Source organism: Emys orbicularis, chromosome 1 (assembly GCF_028017835.1).
Source record: "Emys orbicularis isolate rEmyOrb1 chromosome 1, rEmyOrb1.hap1, whole genome shotgun sequence".
Taxonomy (NCBI): domain Eukaryota; kingdom Metazoa; phylum Chordata; order Testudines; family Emydidae; genus Emys; species Emys orbicularis.
Window position 1 is genome coordinate 171,416,065 of NC_088683.1, and position 20,378 is coordinate 171,436,442.

At 45.7% G+C, this 20,378-nt stretch overlaps 1 protein-coding gene across 1 annotated transcript in view; it reads left to right on the top strand.

Moving 5' to 3' along the window:
- The window catches only part of BBX (BBX high mobility group box domain containing), a 193,107-nt gene extending 173,049 nt beyond the window's left edge, over positions 1-20,058 (top strand). The window contains exons 15-17 of the mRNA XM_065419519.1: positions 8,132-8,329; positions 9,060-9,252; positions 19,971-20,058. Coding sequence (XP_065275591.1) covers positions 8,132-8,329; positions 9,060-9,252; positions 19,971-20,058 — 479 coding nt within the window. The remainder of the gene's footprint in view (positions 1-8,131; positions 8,330-9,059; positions 9,253-19,970) is intronic.
- The last annotated feature ends 320 nt before the right edge of the window (positions 20,059-20,378 follow it).

The following is a 20,378-nucleotide window of genomic DNA, read 5'->3' on the forward strand; positions in this document are numbered from 1 at the left end:
GTTTAATTTGGTATGAAATGTTGTTAATTTGTGCTGGCCTCATTTTCTGTGTCACAGATTTTTTGTATTGACAAACTCAACTGCATAAAAAAATGGAAATGGGGGAAACTGGATGTTTTGATAAGTGGATCAGGGACAGGTGGGGCTTTTGGCCACTGGGGAGGCATGGGAGGTAGTGGATGATTGTGGGATATGACCTTTAGCTGGATGTTTCTGCTAAAAATAATAAACCGTGAAAGAGTTAGCCATATTGAAATGTAAACATTTGCCTTTAGGTTTTAGATTTAACATCCCGTGGAGATGAATGGAGCAGTTTACACCTCTCAGTGGAAAATGCTGCTTCATTTCACTCATCGTTCATGTTTTCAGTGTTTTCTTGGCAACCATGAGAACTAGAAAAGTGTGTGTGTTTGTGTAATACATGTTGTTTTGTTGTCGTGCAGTAGCACCTGGGAGCACCAGCCATAGACCGGAACCCCGTAGTGCTAGGTGCTGTACAAACACAGAATAAAAAGACCGTCTAAATAAAAGACAAGAAAAAAGCATATAGATACAGACAGGGGAGTACAAGGAAACAGTGAGACAGCATTGTGTAAATAGGATGGATACAAGGTGGGGGGAAGTAGAACACAAGCAGAGTGAACAATGGAAGGGCAGCAAATGTCCTGTTGATTCCTTTTATTTTATTTTGGGGTGAAGGGTTGGTTACTTAGAAGGGGATCAGCTAACTGGAAAGCAAACAGAAGGAAAAGGAATAAGAGGAACAAGTGTAGAATGAAGCTGAGGAGAAGAGACTCCGAGGAGGGTGCAGAAGGGTTGGCACAAACAACCAATCCGCACAGGACAGTGAAAGTCAGAGAACATACTACAGTTTTCACTGTAGTGTTCAGAAGTTGGAAGGTTCCTGCATTTCCAGTCGCCCTTCTCCCCCCCCCTTCCCCCCCCACCTTACCATTCATGGAATTTGTCATGCCTCCCCTTTCATTACCTGTAATCTGAAACTGTTTGTTTTTTGGAAGGGCTCTACCCCGTAGCAGAACTGCGATCCCGTTGCCGTAATAGTGGGAGCAGGATAAAAATTCAACAAACAATGCACAAGCAGTTGGAGTGGTTATAGTGAGATGGGAATGGGATTTTAAAAATAGTCCTCCTGTGCTGCAGACAACATGATCTCCCCGGCCGCTCAACTCTGAAGGCAGCACCACCGCCAGCAGCAGCGCAGAAGTAACTGTGGCAGTGCTGGCAGCGGCACTGCCTTCAGAGCTGGGTGGCCAGAGAGTGTTGTGAGAACTGAAGGGTTACTTTCAAGAGGAGCCCATCCTACATGGATCCTTAGTGGTTCTGATCCAAATTGTTTGAAAGCAATATGACTCGGTATATTTTTATACTTTTTATTCAAGCTAACAATCAAAAATAAAATCAAGAAAACATATTGTTCAGATTAAACCACGACAAACTACTCTAAACTAAGGATTAAACAATACAATTGTCAAAATAAGGTCAAATTAAGATCAAGTCACCAAATCCAAGTGTTAGCTTCACTTTTGAATTCCAACTAAATCATCAGATTAACACATAATCAGTCCTTATAAAGCCCAAAATAGGACATCTAAAGAGGAGGCTGTCCATTCAGGATATGTCTACACTGCACCTGGGAGCCAGCCTCCCAGCCCAAGTGGACAAACTTGTGTTAGTGGAGCGCGATCTAGCGCATTAAAAATAGCTGTGTGGATCTTTCAGCTTGGGCTCTCAAGCCTTTGGAGTCCGTTATAAACTCTGGTTATGATTTTGCCCATGGCAGTGTAATCTGTTTATCTGGTTGAATATCTAAGTCAGCAGTTCTCAAACATTTTAATGGGGTCGCCAAGGCTGGCTTAAACTGGCTGAGGCCTTGGGCCAAAGCCCGAGCCCCACCACCCGAAGTCAAAGCCTGAGTGGCTCGGGTGGGCTCAGGCTTCGATCTCCCCTCCTGGGGTCGTGTAGTAATTTTTATTGTCAGAAGGAGGTTGCGGTGCAATGGAGTTCGAGAACCCCTGATCTAAGTATTAAAGCCAAATTATTGTTACTCTTTTAAGTGGAGTCTTCAGACTCAGGTGGAACTTCCTCTTTAGATTTCACTAAATCTAAATTTACTAGATTCACTAGATTTCACTGTTGCATGTAGTGGTTGGTCTGCTTCCTGCTCCTCCCCCATCTCCTGCCCAGAGTTTAACACCACACTTCTGATGCATGGAGGCTAACAGCATCTGATAAGCAGAAGTGTTAGCTGAGAGCCTCTATATGCTTTTACCAATCTAGAAGCATGCACGCAGACTGAATTATTTTTAGGAGACCATATTTTAGGGTGAACTAAATCTGGAGATTATTTCTTGGCATTTCCCCCGAGGTCTTGAGAAGTGCTAATGCACACATGCATACAGTATACACACCCTTAACTAATAAAAGAAAAATAAAGATATCTCCCACTTAAAGACAAAAACTGGTTGTAGCTAGATTGACCTAGTTACATTGCTCAGGGTAGTGAAAAATATTGTGCCCTGTGTGATATAGTTAACCCCCACTGTAGACGTAGCTAGGTCAACGGAAGAATTCTGACGTCAATCTAGCTACCACCTCTCAGAGAGGTGGCTTAAGTACATAGATGGAAAATCCCCTTCTGTCTATGTAGAAAGTGTCTATATTACAACTCTGCAGTACCATAACTGTGCTGCTGTAGCCGTCGTAACACAGACAGTCTGTATTCAGGTATACACTATTTCTATCACAGTATTTTATTCCTTGTCTGATTTCTCTTTTAAGTGTTCACCTTTTAATCTGTCTTGTTTTTTTTCTTCCTTTTAACCATTGCCTTACTTGTGTATTTACTATTTTTAAAAGGCAACAATATTATCTATTGGGGTAGACAGCAAAGGGTAAATGGGGAGAGTGGATTGAGAATGTGAGTCGGGAACTCCAGCGTTTTAATTGTGGCTTTGACTCCCTTACTCTCACTTTATGCAAGTCATTTAACTTATCTTTGCCTCCAGTTTCCCTATCTGTAAAGTGGGGATTATCCTTAGCCAGTCACAGAGGTGATTTGTTAATGCTTGTAACTCACTCTGAAGATAAAAAGCACTCTGAGTGCTAAGTATTATGTTGTATTACTTCTACAGCAGACTACAACTCACAAAGTAGTCCTCATACAGCAAGCAGTTTCCATACTTTGCCAAACAAAGGAGTTTGGGGGAGTGGGCGTGAGTACATTGGTGACTTTCCAGAAGCCCAGTAGTGTAACAAATTTGTGTCTACAGAGTTCAGGTACCCAAGTTCCTCTGTTTTAAGATGAGCACAGCAATGGGCTGCTTTTTATAATTCCTTGGGCTGCATTTAGTCCTCTGACCACCACTTAGCCACTCCTATTCTAGGATCTTTTACATACTGGGTGAAATCCTATTTTCATTGATATCCGTGGTGCCAGGATTTAACCCACTGTTTGTGTCACAGTTCAGGGCAACAGCATCTGTACTCCCCCCTATATAGTCTAGCAAAGGCCCCCTAGGCTTTGAGTTGCCCTGGCCGTCACCTCTCTTGAGTGGAAATGCATCTCTCACTCCCTTCTGACCAGGGCATTTCCGGCGGCACAGTCCCCGCCCTGAATATACAGTAAGAGACTCTGAAGAGAGAGTAAGCAGGTCTGCTTAGGCAGAGACTAATACCAGAGTAATTGTTCTGCGAGTGCTGGTCACTGTGTGTATTCCAGGGTGGGTACACATGCGCGCGCCATGTGCCTGGAGCCAGAGAATTTTGAAAGCAGTGTCTGTTGGTCCACACACACGCCCTGGCTTACCTCGTGCCTCTGACCGAGGAGACAAATGACCCAACCACTCCTCTGGTTCCTTCTCACTGCCGTGTGGTCCGGGTCAGAACCTCCAGTTTCCAAAGCTTCAGCTTTCTCCGTTATCTGTGAATATATTTAGAGATCTGTAAATAGGTTTTTTTTAATCTGCTAGTTTTAGTTTTTTATGAGTAGTAAGTCTCCCAGACCTGGAGAGGTCCCCTTGTGCCCCCCCTCACCCCCATCCCACTGGATCCCTAGTTGGATACTGGACTTTTGCCCAGGACTCCAGGCTTCAAAATTAGTGCTTCCTGCCCGCACGCCTTCTCAGTCAGCTTGTACTGCATCAAAGAAGCCTACATCGTGGTGAGATGCAGAATCTCCCATTCATTCCCCAGCCGTACCCAGGAAGGACAAGAACTTAGCTTTAGAAAGCACCTACTGGAAAAGCCCATGAAGCCGCAATCAGACCCAGGCCTGCGTACACCCTCTTCCCTCCCTACCCCCATACATCAGCCTAACTCAGCAAGGAATGCGCCTCCTGCCAGGAGGTCCGACTCAGGAGCGAGAGAGTCTGCCCTCACAGTTCCCTCTGTGGGGTCTTATCTGGAGAGCAGGGAGCATTCTCATAAGCAAGAGACTGTCTTCCTCCAAATCCACTTTGAAGATGTAGGATCCAGCCCCGCCTAAACCGAGCAAGTCTATAAATTCAGCCCAAGAGAACTTAGTACAGCCTAGGTTTCAGAGGCATGACAAGAAAGCCCACAAGTCTAGGACTCCATTGGCACCAGATCTGATTCAGTGGTATCAGTGCCTCCGGTACCCCCAAACACAAACGCCAGGATCCCCTGACACTGGCGAAGACCATTCACCAAGAGCATTGGTTACCCATGATACCATCTTTGTCTTCAACAGCTGTGGCACTGACTGTTTCTACAGTGGCTCTGGTGGTTTGGGTGGACAGGATCCCTCTCACTCCAGGAAAAGCCAAGACCTATGCTCCTCCTGAGGACTTCTTCGCTCTCCCAGACCCGGAGTCTCCCCATCTATCAAGTCCCTTCCCCTTGAGAGAGATGATTACTCCAGCTAGAGAATGGGAATGGGAGGAGTCCGTCTTCCATTCCATCTTTAGGCTATGATTTCCCTCCAGTGGCACCATCAGTTCTGCCATTGGAACCAGAATTGGCTTTCTCCTCATCGGGAGATTCTGAAGTGCCTGATGAACCGTTATTCCCTCCTCCAAGACACACCTTCCTGGTCAGAAGAGCTGGACCAGCTTGGGCCCAACTTCCACCTCATCACCTGCCTCAGAGCCGTCGGTACCTCATGCCATGGGGACCTCTACAACCCTCATTCAATCCATCCTATTGGCCATACTGGGGGCTGTGGAACCAGTACCATCCCACAGAGTCAGCCCAATCTGCTAGGGAGTCGCTTCTTCCCTCCCCCTGAAAGAACAGCCAGAGCTGCCCCCAGATCCTACTTCGGATGAGGAATAGGTGCTGGATCCAGCAGTTGCACCAGAACTGATGAGATTGCCATCTTAGCCTCCAGATGAGGCAGTAATTCCAATGTCTCTATCCCTTCCACCCCCGATAACTATAATCAATTCCAGGAAGTCCTTTGCAGAATTGCAGGAGAGCTGCAGATTCCTCTTGAGGGGCACAAGCTCCTGGGCATCCTTCAGTCTTCCCGCTCCAGTCAAATAGTGCTCCTTATTAACAGAGCCATCCTGGAGCCAGGTAGAGCAGCCTGGCCCCTACCCCCGAAGGGGTCAGAGAAATCGTACTGTCTCTCAGCCAAAGGGGTAGAATTTCTGTTTTCTCATCCTACTCTACTCTTTTCATGGTCAGATCATCTGAACTATGCCGTCCCTTCACTACCACCCTGCCTCAAGTTTTACACAAGATTTGGCCAGACAGGGCACAAGTCATTCTCATTGCCCCAAACTGGCCCAGACAGTTTTGGTTCCTGAACTTCCTATGTATGTTGTTTCAGGCACCAGTCATTCTTCCCAATCTCCTAACCTGGAGAATGACAAGATCAAGCATACCAACCCATGTCCACTTCATCTCAGACATCCATCTCTGGTTTTGTCATCTTCAGAGTGATCATGTTCTCAAGCTGTACAGAATATCTTTTCCAAGGATTCCACTAGAAAATATTACCTAGCCTATTGGAAGCATTTTTTTGTCTGGGTGCATCGAAGACTTATACCCCCAGAGGCTGCAGATATTCTTTTCCTTCTGGACTATATTCTTTCCTTAATGATAGTAGGTTTGTCTATCAGCACCGTATGGGTCCACTTGGCAGCAATCAGTGCATACCATCAACCTTCATAGGGCTACTTGATCTTCACACACCCCACTGAGTAGCAGATTCTAGAAAGGCCTAATCAGAACCATTCTGCCTATAAAAAAGCCTATGCTCAATGGGACTCTAACTTTGTTCTCTCAGTACTCACAAAGTCTCCTTTTGAACCATTTGCTTCTTGCTCCATGTCTCTCCCGTCCAGGAAAGTCTCATTCCTGGTAGCTATCACCTCAGCCAAGGGGGTTGGTGAGCTTGGAGCACTAATACCAAATCCTCCTTATACTATATTCCATAAGGACAAAGTTTCATTATGTTTACACTCTCAATTCACTTACTTCCCAAAACTACGCACATCCCCAGTAGAAGGGAGGCTCCACCCCCTCAATGTTCAGAGGCCTTTTACCTGCAGAGAACAAAACCAATCAGAAGGTCTCCTAAACTATTTGTAGCCATAGTTTAGGGTCAGGGGTCAGGCGTCAGGCTATATCCTCTCAAAGAATTGCAAAAGGAATCTTTGGCTTTATTTTGCTCTGCTATCAGCTGTCTAATCTTTCCTCCTCCTCTTGCGGTAAGAGCAAGCAACATCTATGGAATCTCTTCAAGAGGTGCCTTTACTTGATATCTGCAAGGCAGCTACGAGGAGCACCATCCACACATTTGCAAGACACCATGCCTTGGTACAGGACTCCTCAGCATCTTTTGGAATGGCAGTCCTTCGTTCGGCTCTGCCGTCTACAACCTCACATGCTCCTCCTCTCTGAGTACTGCTTGTCGATCGCCCAAAGTGGAATTCGCATAGGGACCAGCACTCAAAGAAGAGAAGGTTACTTGCCTTATAGTAACTGGAGGTTCTACGAGATGCGTGATCCCTCTCTGTATTCCACTACCCCTCCTCTCCTTCCCCTATGCTTTAGATCTTCTCTGATTCACGATAGAGAAGGAACTGGAGGGGTGGTCAGTCCACCTCACCCTTTATCCCCTGCGTTTGAGGCACAAGGTGAGCCAGGGTGCATACGCGGGCCAATGGATGCTGCTTTCAAAATCTCCAGCTCCAGGCATGGCACACTTACATACCTGCAGTGGAATACAGGTAGGGAACCACATGTCTCGAAGAACAGTTATTTTAAGATAAGTAACTTTCTCTTATAAAGTGCCACACAGCACTTCTTATGCAAGCCTGTTTAATTCTTAAGCTAAAAGCACTATAGAGAACAATAAAAGGGACCTACATGCGTGCCAATAAGCTTACCAGAGTTAAACCCCAACACTAACATAGGCTCTGGCAGGAGCAGTCCTTCAGGACCCCACCCAAAGAATTCTCTTCTGGTGTCAAGTTCATTACAATTTCAGCTCACAGTTTAATGGGTCCTCCGTAAGCCCAGTCTTTCCAACCCTACCCTAATGGCCTGGCCATTTTCTGGATCAGGAAGAAGGCCCTGAGCCTGTTTAAAACCAGGCTATTTATCCAAAAATCCTTTTTCTGTCTCTTGGCCCCTGGAGAATCCACTTTGAACTAGTATATGCGAACCTCTTCAGGGGATGGCTTCAAAGGACTGAAAATCAGAGGAATTACATTAGGGTCCCCCTCCTAGAGGAGTTGCATACAGTTCCCCAATAACATGCACAATTATGTTTTTAATATAGTGGACCCCAAAGGTATTAGCCTTAATTCAATAAAGTTTCTCTTAATTCCACAAGGTGTGTCCAGGATGTTGCAGGATATTGTCAGTCTGTCACAGTTTGTACTTGCTAGATCCTTTTAAAACAATAGAAACTTGAACCTCAGAGAAACCTGCAAGAATTGGTCCAATACTATTCCTTGCAAATCCAAAACACAAGGTGCAGCTCACAAACACTTCCATGTCTCGAGCCCTGCAAATTTCATGCAGTCCCATTAGTGAGTATTGTAAGTGTCATGTGCAGACAGATATGAATGTGCGTATAGTTAGCAATTCTAGTGTTTTACGTTTGACTTGTAATTGTAACTGACTTGTCCCATTTCAGCCATACTTGCAGAAGACAAAAACCCCAGTGAGCCTGCACGGAAGAATAAAACTTCTGTATCTGTCCCAAATACTCCAGAGCCAGCACTGCTGCATGAACCTTTGGTTGGTAGCCAAAAGAGGAAAGCGAGGAAAACTAAGATCACACATCTTGTTCGGACAGCAGATGGCCGAGTGTCACCAGCAGGAGGGGCTCAGGGTAAGGAGACGAGAGTCTAAATTTATGATAAATCTAGATTATTGAGAGTGGTTCTGAGGTATAAGTAAACTAGTAGGGAAACATATCCCTAGTAGGGAAGAGGTCATAAGCCTGTACTGGAAAAATAATTCTGTAAAAACAGGTACCAATTGGGTCATACCATCTAGGGACTCAATAAGCTCCAGATAGGCAATTTACTGTTGGATAAAAATTTTAGATGTCAAAAAAAAATCTGTCTCTAAACTTCTGTATGAGGAGTGGGAGAGGCACACAGAGAGTGCTGGAACATAGCTTACCTCTCTTAAGGTAACATGCTACCGGTCCAGCAAAGCGAAGGTACTGTGCCTGCACAGTGGGTGCAGTTAATGGATGTGAAATTGGGCCCTGTAGTGTATATAAAGACAGGGGTAATGTGATGTCCATAGGTAGGTCATCAGCAGTGGGGATTGAACTCGGGACCTCTGGATTTAAAAGCATGAGCTTCCACTGCCTGAGCAAAAAAATCCAAATGTGTTAGATCACAGTGCATAGCATAAACTTCTATGTCATCCAGCCATTAGAGGGAGGCAGAGAGCCCCAGTAGTAAATTTGGATTACAGATGATAAAGTCTCAATTAATGATGGAAAAATGCATGTTAACATCTCTATACTAAGTACTGTTCAGTACACAGCTGTAGCTGACTTTGTTGCCCCGCTGCCTGCAAGTTTTACTTTCTTTCTTTTGTTGTAGAGGAAAAACCAAAGGAGCTACCACAGAGTAGTCTCCAAAAAACATCAAGTGCGGAGACCGATTGCAACGACGAATGCTCTAGAAGCACAGAAGCAGAGGACACTCATAGTATTACGCCAGGCATGCCAGCTGTGTCTGCATTCTTTAGCCTAGCTGCTCTAGCAGAAGTAGCAGCAATGGAAAATGTACACAGGTCAGTGTGTGCTGCATTCCTGCGTTGTCTGACAGGGTTCTGCATTACGGCCCTCTTACCCAGAATGCATGTGAAAGATTTAACACCTGAGACAATTGGTTTTGTCATTTTTTTCCACCGCTGCTTCTCTTTTGACTGCTTAGTTTATAGCACTGCCCTGTTTTAGAAGGGTGAAATGCTCACTGGCTTAGTTACCAGTGATATTGCCTTTTAATAATACACCAAGAGAACCACAGCGAGCAACGCTGGCTTGCTGAGACGGGAGCAGGGAAGGCTTGGCATTTGTTCCCTCACAACTGTGCAATGCAAGGCAGAAGCAGACAGTGCTGAGAACATCCAAGTGCTTTTGTTCTGCAAGACATACAAACATTCTGTGCTGTCACGGAGAGGAGCAGCTCAGATTAACCAGGCTTTGCATCACGTACAACAGTTCTGCCCTGTGAGATTTGGTTGAAGATGTGGTGAAGGCAAACAGACCTTCCTTCACTTCCCACACAGCGGCAGCACAGGAGTCAAAAGAACAAATTAGCTGCAGCTGGTCAGGTTTAGCCTGAGATTTCTGCCAGAAGTGTCTCCTCTCAGTCAAAGGCCACAGGCACGTTGTGGTTCTCTTAGTGCCACTGGTTACTGTCTAGGAGGTGGACCCCCTGTCCTTCCCAGCTGTTGAAGGCAAGTGGGGAATTCTCAGCCCTAATTAGTGCTTCCTCCATAATTAGGGCCCTACTAAATTCACTGACCATTTTGGTCAATTTCACTGTCATAGGATTTTAAAAATTATAAATTTCATGATTTCAGCTATTTAAATCTGAAATTTCACAGTGTTGTAATTGTAGGGGTCCTCACCCAAAAAGGAGTTGTGTGTGTGGGGGGGTCGCAAGGTTATTGTGGGGAGGGAGGGGGTTGCAGTACTGCTACCCCTACTTCTGCACTGCTGCTGGCGGCAGCGCTGCCTTCAGAGCTGGGCAGTTGGAGAGCAGTGACTGCAGGTCGGGAGCCAAGCTCTGAAGGCAGCGCTGCCGCCAGCAGCAGCACAGAAGTAAAGATGGCATGGTACGGTATTGCCACCCTAAATTCTGCACTACTGCCTGCAGAGCTGGGCCGTTAGTCAACAGCCGCCACGCTCCGGCCACCTAGCTCTGAAGGCAGCAGCACAGAAGTAAAGGGGGCATGGTATGGCATTGCCATGCTTACTTTTGTGCTGCTGCTGGCAGGGTGCTGCCTTCAGAGCTGGGCACCTGGCCAACAGCTGCTGCTTTCCAACCACCCAGCTCTGTGACACCCCTAAAATAATCTTGCGACGCCCCTGCAACTCCCTTTTGGGCAGGACACCCAATTTGAGAAATGCTGTATAGTATAGGGTAAAAGCACATGAGGGGACACCAGATTTCATGGACCATGACCCATTTTTCATGGCCGTGAATTTGGTAGGGCCCTATCCATAATGGGGCTGAGGGACACGCTCCCAGCTGTGCTCAAGGAACTCTTATGAGAAATCTGCTCAAAGAAATCATGTCAGGACGTTGACAGTCTTGCCAGCTGCTGACCTTTATAAACAGTATGGACAACCTCATGGGCCAGGCCGATAGTCCCCTTGTTAATAAAATTGGTTTTAATATTCAGCTATGTGTATTTGACTATTGCAAGGAGATTTGGAAAATCACACGTGCACAGAACAAAAATCAGATAAGTCTTTGAAGTCTTTTTGCAATCAACTATCTTCTGCAGAAGTCATTTTCTTTTAAAAAGACATTTCTCATAAGAAAAGTTTTCACACAGTGATATCCTTGGTCTCTCCACCCAGCCCTGCAGAAAACCACCCTATTAATAACAAAAGCAAAGGTGTGAAACAACTTCTGCTTCCTTGAATGTATAGCAATATGAAAGACCAAAGAGAGACCAGGAGAGATGCTGAATCAAATTCTATTCTCAGTTACAGTGGTGGAAATTAAACTTCTCTGATTCCAGGGTAATGCCTCGATTTACACTGGAGAAAAGGAGGACAAGTTGGTTCAGTCTTATTCATTCCCTTAATTTGTCCAAGAGTTCCTTGCCCACCTTTTTCACTGTTGCAGTGCCTATTCTGAAATGATGTTGGGCTACTTCAACTTGTTGGCATTTTTTTTCTTATTTTGTTCACAATTTATTCTCCCCTAATAGCAATGGCCAAGTAACACATTACCTATGGTCAGGGGTGAAAGTAATAATAAACTTACCAGTACGGGGGCCAAGCCTTGGGTGGAAGGGGCGGGGCTGGGGGGTCAGCCTCCCCCAGCCAGCCCATCTGTGCTGCCTGGCCCCTGCCGCTCGGGGCTCCGGCAGCGATTTAAAAGGGCCCGGGGTAAAAATTTAAAAGGGCCGCCAACAGGGGAGACAAAAGGGACAGGGACGATAAAGCGCTGCCATGGCGCTTGTGGGCTGCATACGGGCTGGTAACAGCTTCTTACCGGTATGCCATACCGGCCTGTACCGGCTCACTTTCACCCCGCCTATGGTCTGAATAACAGACATGTAGATGTAGTAGTAGTTGGACAAATCGCTGTTCAGTTTCCAATCACATGTGGAAACAATGTCTGGGATCTCGTTTCTAACAGAAACTAAGCAAATGCCTCTTACAAATCTGGAGAATTGAAGACAAAATACAGACTTGGATCTGCTGTGCCAGATTCTGCCCTGATTTATACCCCATGCTGTCCTGCAAGTATCTGCCGCCGCCCTTTTCTTTGTATGTAAAGTACTTTGTGGATACCTGGGAGTTGTAGGAAGAACATCACAGGAAGGTTACCGTGTTTAACATGTTTTGTTTGGTCGCCTATATTTAGTTACTAACTCATTTTACAGAGCCCCAGAGGCTGTGGAAAACAAGTCCTCTTCTCTAATTAGAGCTGGTTGGAAAATGCCAGAGTGTTTTCATCTGAACACTTCTGATCGGCTCTAGCTTGAGATCTTTTTTGAGTGCTGGTTCTTATGGGTATTCACTGTGGGTGTGCATGTACTCTGAACACTCAGGACCAGAAATTCTTCATAGCAGTATCCAAATTCCATATCTGTGCCTCCTCATGCTGCAAACTGTAGGCATAAGAGGTGGCACAGACCGACTGACTCGTCAGTTCCTTTCTACCACTCACAGTCTGAGACGAGACTTTCCTATGTCCATAGCCTTCGAACTTGCTTGGGCTTTAACCAGTACGTATTGTAAACAGTTTTTATTATCATTTTTCTCTGATAGTTAGTCAATTTATAAGTTGTAGTTACTTAACAGGGATCAGGGGGTTCCCCTATTCCCCCAATGTTTGGAGTGCTTAAGCCCAGGTCTGATGCTTCAAGCCTTGCCTTGCCTACTGGGTCTTACAGTAAGTGACCTGCATGAGAGCTACCTTTACTGCCATCAAAATGTGACATCTGCCAATCCTTCCCCCCTCCTAGCAGGCAGTCCCAGGAGTTCAGGCATCTGATGGAGCTCTCCATTAGGCTTTTGTCTGATCTGGGATTCTCTTGCTCTCCGCCGCATCGACCAGAACCTCCCACCAGTGCCCCTCCAGCATCTTCAAGTAGGCCCAACGACTCATCTAAGAGGAAACATAATGAGGATAGAGAGAAACACCCACATAAGTCAGAATTTTCCCATAAGTCCTTGAGGAAGAGGGTGGCATCTCCCCTTTGCTCGTGACTAAGTGAGACTCCATGCCCTGGAGTGGGTGTGCCTGGAGCTCATGGGGAACACGGGACAGCACTGACAGTACCATGAGCTTCCAGTGGCCCAAAACCAGCCACAAAAGTGTATATGGACAGTCGAGCACTCGCCATCTGCCACCAGCAGTACCTCATGACACCATACCTCAGGCTGCATTGACAGATCCCATACCAACGATTCTGGCCAGTTTTTCTCCGGCCATACCTTGGTGTACACCCTTCTCAAGGAGGTAACAATTTACACGGACCAGGAGTCACTGATCCTGTTGGACCTGGTGCGAGTGAGACACGTCACTACACTCCCCACCCATTACTCACCAGTCTGACCATGAGCAGAGCTGGGGATGCTCCATACTCACCAGAATATGCCTTGGAGAGCTGCCATAAGACACATGGTATTGATGCCTCTGCCATTTGAGTCAGACACCTCGTACTCTGAGGAAGAGCAGGAGCCAATACCTCCAGTTCCGACAAGTCCTCATGCTGAGCATCAGCCCAGATAGGGTTTCTAAAGCATTCTGGAGACCCTTACATCTGATGGACCCATACCTGATGACAGCAATCAATGATACCCCTCAAGGGGTCTGCCCCTACCCCTGTGATCCTGCCCATTGGCCATACTGGAGTGCTTGGGACACTTACTATTGACTCCCAGACTTTGACCAGACGGGGCTCTGCTCTCAACAGAGTTCACGACCAGCAGAACACTTTGCAGAAGAATTGGAGCAGCCAGCTCCACTGGATCTGCTGATGGCATCATCATCATCTCTGGATGAAGGGATGACCCCTTCCTAACCTCTCCAGATCCTTACAGGCAGTAACAAGAACTTCTCCAGAGGATTGCTAAAACCCTTTAGATCCCACTGAAAGAGATTCAGGATCCCATACACAAGCTCCTGAACGTTCTGTAGTCAATGGCTCCCTCCAAAGTGGCACTCCCTATTAATGAGGTAATTTTGGAATGACATTTGGCACACCAGGGGTACCAATTAGGATCTCAAATTGGGGGGGGGGGGTGAAGTCTAAAAAATTTACCAAACTGTTCCCACGATGAAACTGAATAGTGTCAGGGTTGCAGGCTAACTAAACCAGCAATCCTGCAGCCTATGATGAAGCAACAAAACAGGCAAGTAATAATTACTTTAAATGTTTTTAAATCAAGGGAAATTTTCCGTGATTTAATTGCACTCCACTTTTCCGTTATTTTCTCCATGTGCAGGGAGTCAACTATGTCCGTTTCACAAGCAAGAAAGAACAAATAGTCCAGTCGAGGTAGATCTCGGCACCTTTTTAACCAGTTTCATCCAGCTAAAGATTTGTTCTCCTATTGTAGAAGTTACAGTGATTGTCTTTGCTAATTAAGGCAGCCCACAAATTTTAAAGTCCCTTTTTGAGCCCAGATGAATGTCTGATTAGTTCATGCAAACTAAATTTGTTCAGAAATTCTTCTCAACGTGTGCTTGGACTGAGTCCATTCCATCACCAGCTGCTAAGATTGCACTTTGCAAAAAGGAAATGCTTAAGTGAAGTTTTCTCATTTTGTTGTGTTGAGGTCTTTCAGGCACGTGATAACTGGAAGGATCTTTTGTTTCATCTCCTTATAAGCCAGATCCATCTCCTGCGCCATAACTGCGAGCACTTTCTCCACTTCAAATCCATAGATCTCTTCAAATATGTCTGTTTCGGGAATGCATTAGTAGGATCTCGAAACCAAGCAGAGGTCTGGCTTGGACAGTGACTCATTTTGTACTCTTGCTCAGGGTCATATTCCTCAGAGTAGGTGACTTGCAAATAATCAAACATCTTATTTCCCAAAAATACTGGTGCCTTAACTTGGGAATCAATATCAGCCTCTGTAATCTGGTTCAGACATTTAAGATGGCGTACATCAGTCAAGAAGCTGTAACAATGTCCAAGTCCTTGACTTGCAAAGATATAATTAAAGCATTTGATTTTTCGAGCAAAGGTCTCAAGAGCGAAAACTCAATCAAAAGGATAAATGAAGGCGAAGAAGCTTCCAGCTTTAGCTCTCGTTTCTGAACCAACCTGTAAATCTTGAAAAATATCATCAAGACGTTACACCAGCCACTTGTGCTCCTACCCCGAAGAAGGTTGAAAAGAAGTATTTTGTTCCCTTTGTGGGCACAGAATATTGGTTCTCGCAACCAAACCCAAAACTCCCTGCTTGTCCAAGTGGTCATGGAGTGAAATACATTTCACTATGGTACGGGCAAGGATGACAAGAGACTAGATCTCTTTGGCAGAAAGAGCTTTTCTCCAGCCACTCTACTCTTCCATGTTGCAAACTGCCAGGAACCCACATCGAAATATGACGTTATTAACTGTAACAATCTCTTGGCGTTCATCAGTAAATTACCCCAGGAATGTAGGCCCCAATTCCAGCTATTCTAGATGAAGGAAAACTAGAGGCCAGGTAATCCATTCAGGCTTCACTGATTGCAGCAGACGTAGCTTCTCACTCCATGGCGATCTTAGTGGTTGCTAGAGGGGCTTCTTGCTTGCAGGCATTGGGTTTCCCAAAGGATGTACGGGTGGTGGTAGATATCCCCTTCAAAGGCAACAACCTTTTCACTGAAAGAACTGATGAATCACTTCACTCACTTAAAGACTCGGGTGCCACCCTGCATTCCTTTGGAATATACACCCCGGCACATCACAGAAAATATTCCAAGCTGCCACAGTATAGATACCAGCCAAGCCCACAGCTGCTCTATCCCCAGGAGTCCTATGAGCCACTGAGAAAGTGCCAGATGGTACAGTGTGCAAGACACACTGCACCACTGTTCCTTCTCCAGACACAGCTGTCTACCAAGCCGTCATTTGGAGGGACGATCAAGAGCCATCAACCAGTCCTCACACAACCAGTGTTCCCCACCCCCTTTGGTGGCCGCCTGGCCTGTTTTCTTCCAATGTGGCAGCACTTAACTACGGACAAATGGGTCTTAGACAACACCTCAACACAATTGAGTTCCTGTCTACCCCTTTTCCAAAACTTCCCTCACCGTTCCTCTGCAAGGATTCTTCTCATGAGAGGCTTCTCAGGCAGGAGGTAGACTCCCTAATCCACCTACCAGCTATAGAGCCAGTAGCTCCTCAATGCAAGGGGAAGGGCTTTTATTCCAAATACTTCCCAATGCCCAGAAAGGAGGAGGGGTGGACCCATCCTGGACCTCAGGCAGTTGAATGTCTTCATCCACCACTCAGGATGCAGGCTGATTACCCTGGCTGTCATAATTCCCTCTCTGAATGAAGGTGACTGGTTTGCAGTTTTTGATTTAAGACACGCTATCCACCCAGCGCACGAGATACCTGCGTTCTATGGTTGGATGAGACCATTTCCAATACAAGGTGCTCCACTTTGTCCTTTCAACAGCCCCGCGGGTTTTTACAAAGGTCAAGTCTGTAGTGGCAGCACATCTATGCCATTAATGCTATCATGTATTATCCTATTTAGACATCTGGCTCCTCAAGGGACAGTCATATCAGGAAGTGCAAATAGCAGTCACACTGCGCACCCACAGTGAATTCTCATAGGGACCTCACATATTGAAGAACTCCAGTTGTTATAAGATTGGTAACCTTCCTTTACCTAGCATATATCATTACTAAATACAAAGGACCCAATTCTCCTTTATGCTGGCAGTGTTAAGGTGCCTTAGAACGGGCGCAAAACACATCTGCACCTACACTCACGTTAAGGCACCTTAACACTCCCAGAGTGGTGTAAAGTAACTTAAAAGGAGAATGAGGCTGTCACAGTCTGGGGTGCAATCCAAACCAGTGATGGTCTGTGTCACCACCTGCCCTGCAACCTTGGGTTCCTCCCAATGCTTTGCTGGTATAGCTCCCAACCTGGGCCTCTCAAACAGCATGCAGGTCACTCCCTCAGTGTCTGTGTATAGCTACAGCCTGCCAGCCACCCTCCAGTCAACACTTTGGCTTCCACCAGCCTTGGTTATCGCTTGCAGGATGGCCTTAACACACTCCCAGTTCCAGTTTTTTTCCCCAAAAATGTGTGTGGTGCACTATCCAGCCCTCTCCGGGACAGTTCAGATAGTACAGGTCCATGGCCCCTGCGAGGGGGTCAATGTATAACAGTTTGCTACTTTTACTGGCGTTACCAGATAATTCAGTTTAAACACAACACTGGATTAGTTTTGATTAAAGAATGAAACAAATTTATTTAACGATAAAGAGAGATATCAGAAGTGAGTACAGGTATAAGGTGTTAAAGTCAGAAATGATGACAAGAAATAAAGATAAAATGCTTTCTAGTAACTAAAACTTAACAGGTTAGACTTGGTTCAAGGTAAAATCCTTACCACGTGTTCCCTGCAACAGAGCTGACCAAATTCTCTGGTCAGAACCCCTCCCAAAGTCCATCAGGATGGTTCCTTTTACTCCGGGGGGAATTGTGCACCAAAATATTAAAAATTCTGCACACAATATTTTAAAATTTGAAAAATTCTGCGTATTTTATTTGTCAAAATAACACAATATAATCACACCAGTTTCAATTATTTTGGCAATTTATTTAAAAATACCCGTCAGGAAGTATGTCTGTAACAATACAGACAACAAAAAAGATTCAGGATTTTTTTTTTTTTTGGACAGGTTCCTTACTAGACATATTAATACAGAACTCTGAGTAATAATTCATTTAAACTACAATACTGAAACGTATTTTCCGCACCCCTCAGAAGCAGTGCAAAGGCTTGGGGGAGTCGGGTAAGAGAGGAGCTGAGGGAGAGGGAAGTAATTGCTGGGAAGGAGCTTGGGTGTGAGGGTTGTTGGATATGGGTGGAAAAGTATGGAACAGGGTTTTGGGGGAGGGGACGGGGGAGGGATTCTTAGGGAGCTTCCCCCATGCAGACCCTGGCTGACCTCTAGCCTCTCCCATTCAGTCAGGCACATCTGCCCATCCCTATGTGTCCTGCACCCCCATGTGTCATTGCACCCCCCATTCCCATGTGTCCCTGCACCTCCTCCCCCTGTCCTTGTGTCTCTATGCTGCCACATAGCGGCCCCCTTCCCCATGTGTCCCTGCACCCCGCCCCTGTCCCCATGTGTCTCTGTGCACCCACTCAGTCACCTCACTTCCCCCATGAGGCCTTGCACTCCATTCCCCCCATGGCCCTGTGCCTACACTCCCATTCAGCCCCTGCCCTTGTCTGTCCTCCTCCACTAGCCCTTATGAACCCCTGTTTGTGCCCCCCCCCATGTGCCCATGCTGTCTGTCTCCCCATATCCGTGTCTCCTGACCTGGACTGAGAGGTGCTGTGAAGAAGGCACTGCAGCCTTTCTCTTTCCTATGGTAGCTGGGGCTGTCTGGGAGCGGCTGCTCTGTTCTAGCGCCACAGCGCCCTCTTGTGGGGAAAAAGGCAGAACTGCAACAACTTTCCGGGTAGAAGTTATTTTCTGGGGGGGGGGGGGGGGAGAAATTATGCACAGCACTTGAATTATGTGTGCACGCTAGGGTGACCAGACAGCAAGAGTGAAAAATCGGGACGGGGGTGGTGGTGGAGGTGGGGGGTTAATAGGAGCCTATATAAGGAAAAGACCCAAAATTCGGGACTGTCCCTATAAAATCGGGACATCTGGTCACCCTAGCGCACACAGTGGCACAGAATTCCCCCAGGAGTATCCTTTGTCATCTTAGGCGAATGAGAGAGAGAGTGAGATTCCCTGGTGTGTTTTTGAACCTCATTTTTATAGTCCAGTCCCCCTTTGAAGTGGATTCTTCTGAGGGTTTCCTCTCAAAGCAAAGCTTATCCAAACAGTAAAGAAGGCGACAGGAGTCTGGGGGTGAAGGTGCACCCATGCTCTTTTCTTCTCTCCTGTGTATGCTGACATGTAGATTTGCCTTGTCTCCCTCTTGCTGTCTCAAGGACCCTGTTTACTACTTATAGTCACTTGAGGTAAACACATGCTCCTTTGTGTAAGATAGACCTGCTGCCTAATCAGGGCTATGTGGGTTTGAACATGTGCTACCAACCTCATATGGGGGGAGCTCATAACTCTACATATAATGTTGCTACATACATTTCACCATGATAGTATTGACCAGTGAATGACTAGTTTTCAAATTATACCTCACAGGGCATATTTTGTGCAAAGATTATTACACAAGTATGTGGGGTGTGAATACAGGGTTGCACTTGGTCACACGGACCCAAAGCTTTTGTTACTATATATTTGATGTGTTACATTACCCTCACAAGTCATCACTATTTTTGTAGTTAAAATGCAGAGATGGGCTGTTGTGCAAAGTTAAAAGATGAACTACAAATGAAAGCTCCAAAGTCCATCTGCTTCCACGATTTATGTTGAATGCCAGCACATAATACTGGTGAACATGGACTTCTTTTGGAGTTCGTCTTTACGAAGTCCTGTACAGGGGTATCATATACAAACTAACGTAAATATAATAACAACATGGAGTTGGTCATGAAAAGTTGGAAGCAGATTCTAGAGGAACCAAAATACTTTGCCACTCACAAGTCATTGAATGCGCTGTTTACTGCTTCCTGAAATGCAGTAAGTGTAAATGGGATGAGGGGAGTATTTCACCATATTGCTTTAACTCAAATCCATAGCTGATGTTTATTTTCAGCATGTGCCTCCTTGTGTGTTTACGTTCTCTTCCACACGTAAGCAATATTCTTTTATTTCTCAGGTCTCCAGCTGTGTCACAATATAAACGACTGCCCCGTGTGCTTGTAATTTATTGTTTAGCTTTGTATTTTCTGTTGTGCTTCTGTGGCCTACTCAGATGCCATCAAGACTTCAAATTTGTTTCACATTGGCTTCATAGGACATTTTCCGTGACTATTTCCTTGTAATATGCCACAAAATAGATAATGTATTAGTGCAACAGCAGCAGCAGTTTATGGTTCTGTAGAATAAGACAATTAAATGACTTCATCCACGAGTTTCATCCTTTCTAGTCTCAAAAATCTACCATTTTGCATATAATTATGGATGTTTTTCTGTTGTTTTTTTTGTAGAAGTCAGAGGGCAGCGCCTCTCCCACGTGACGGACAGCCAAAAGAAATGTCTCAGGCTCCGGTGCTTATTTCCTGCGCCGACCAGTGAAGCTCCACCTTATTGTAAAACATTGTGCTTTACCTAATATCCTAGCCTTGTCTTTACCAAGGGAAGCTAGTCAGTCCATATGATGGAAAATATAGACCTGCAAACAAGTGCTTCTTGCTGTGAGTGGCCCAGATTTCACTTGAAGCCAGAAGTTAGCAACTTGGGCCAAGTCCTCCAATTGGAACCCAGAATCTAGGAAGGTGGTGTTATTTGTCTAATAATGAAAAGAAATGGAATGATCCTGGAGCTTGCTTTCTATTGAAGGCTTTTAAACAGTAAATAGGTGGTTTGTGTGAAAAAGGCTGCCTTTATAGTAGCTC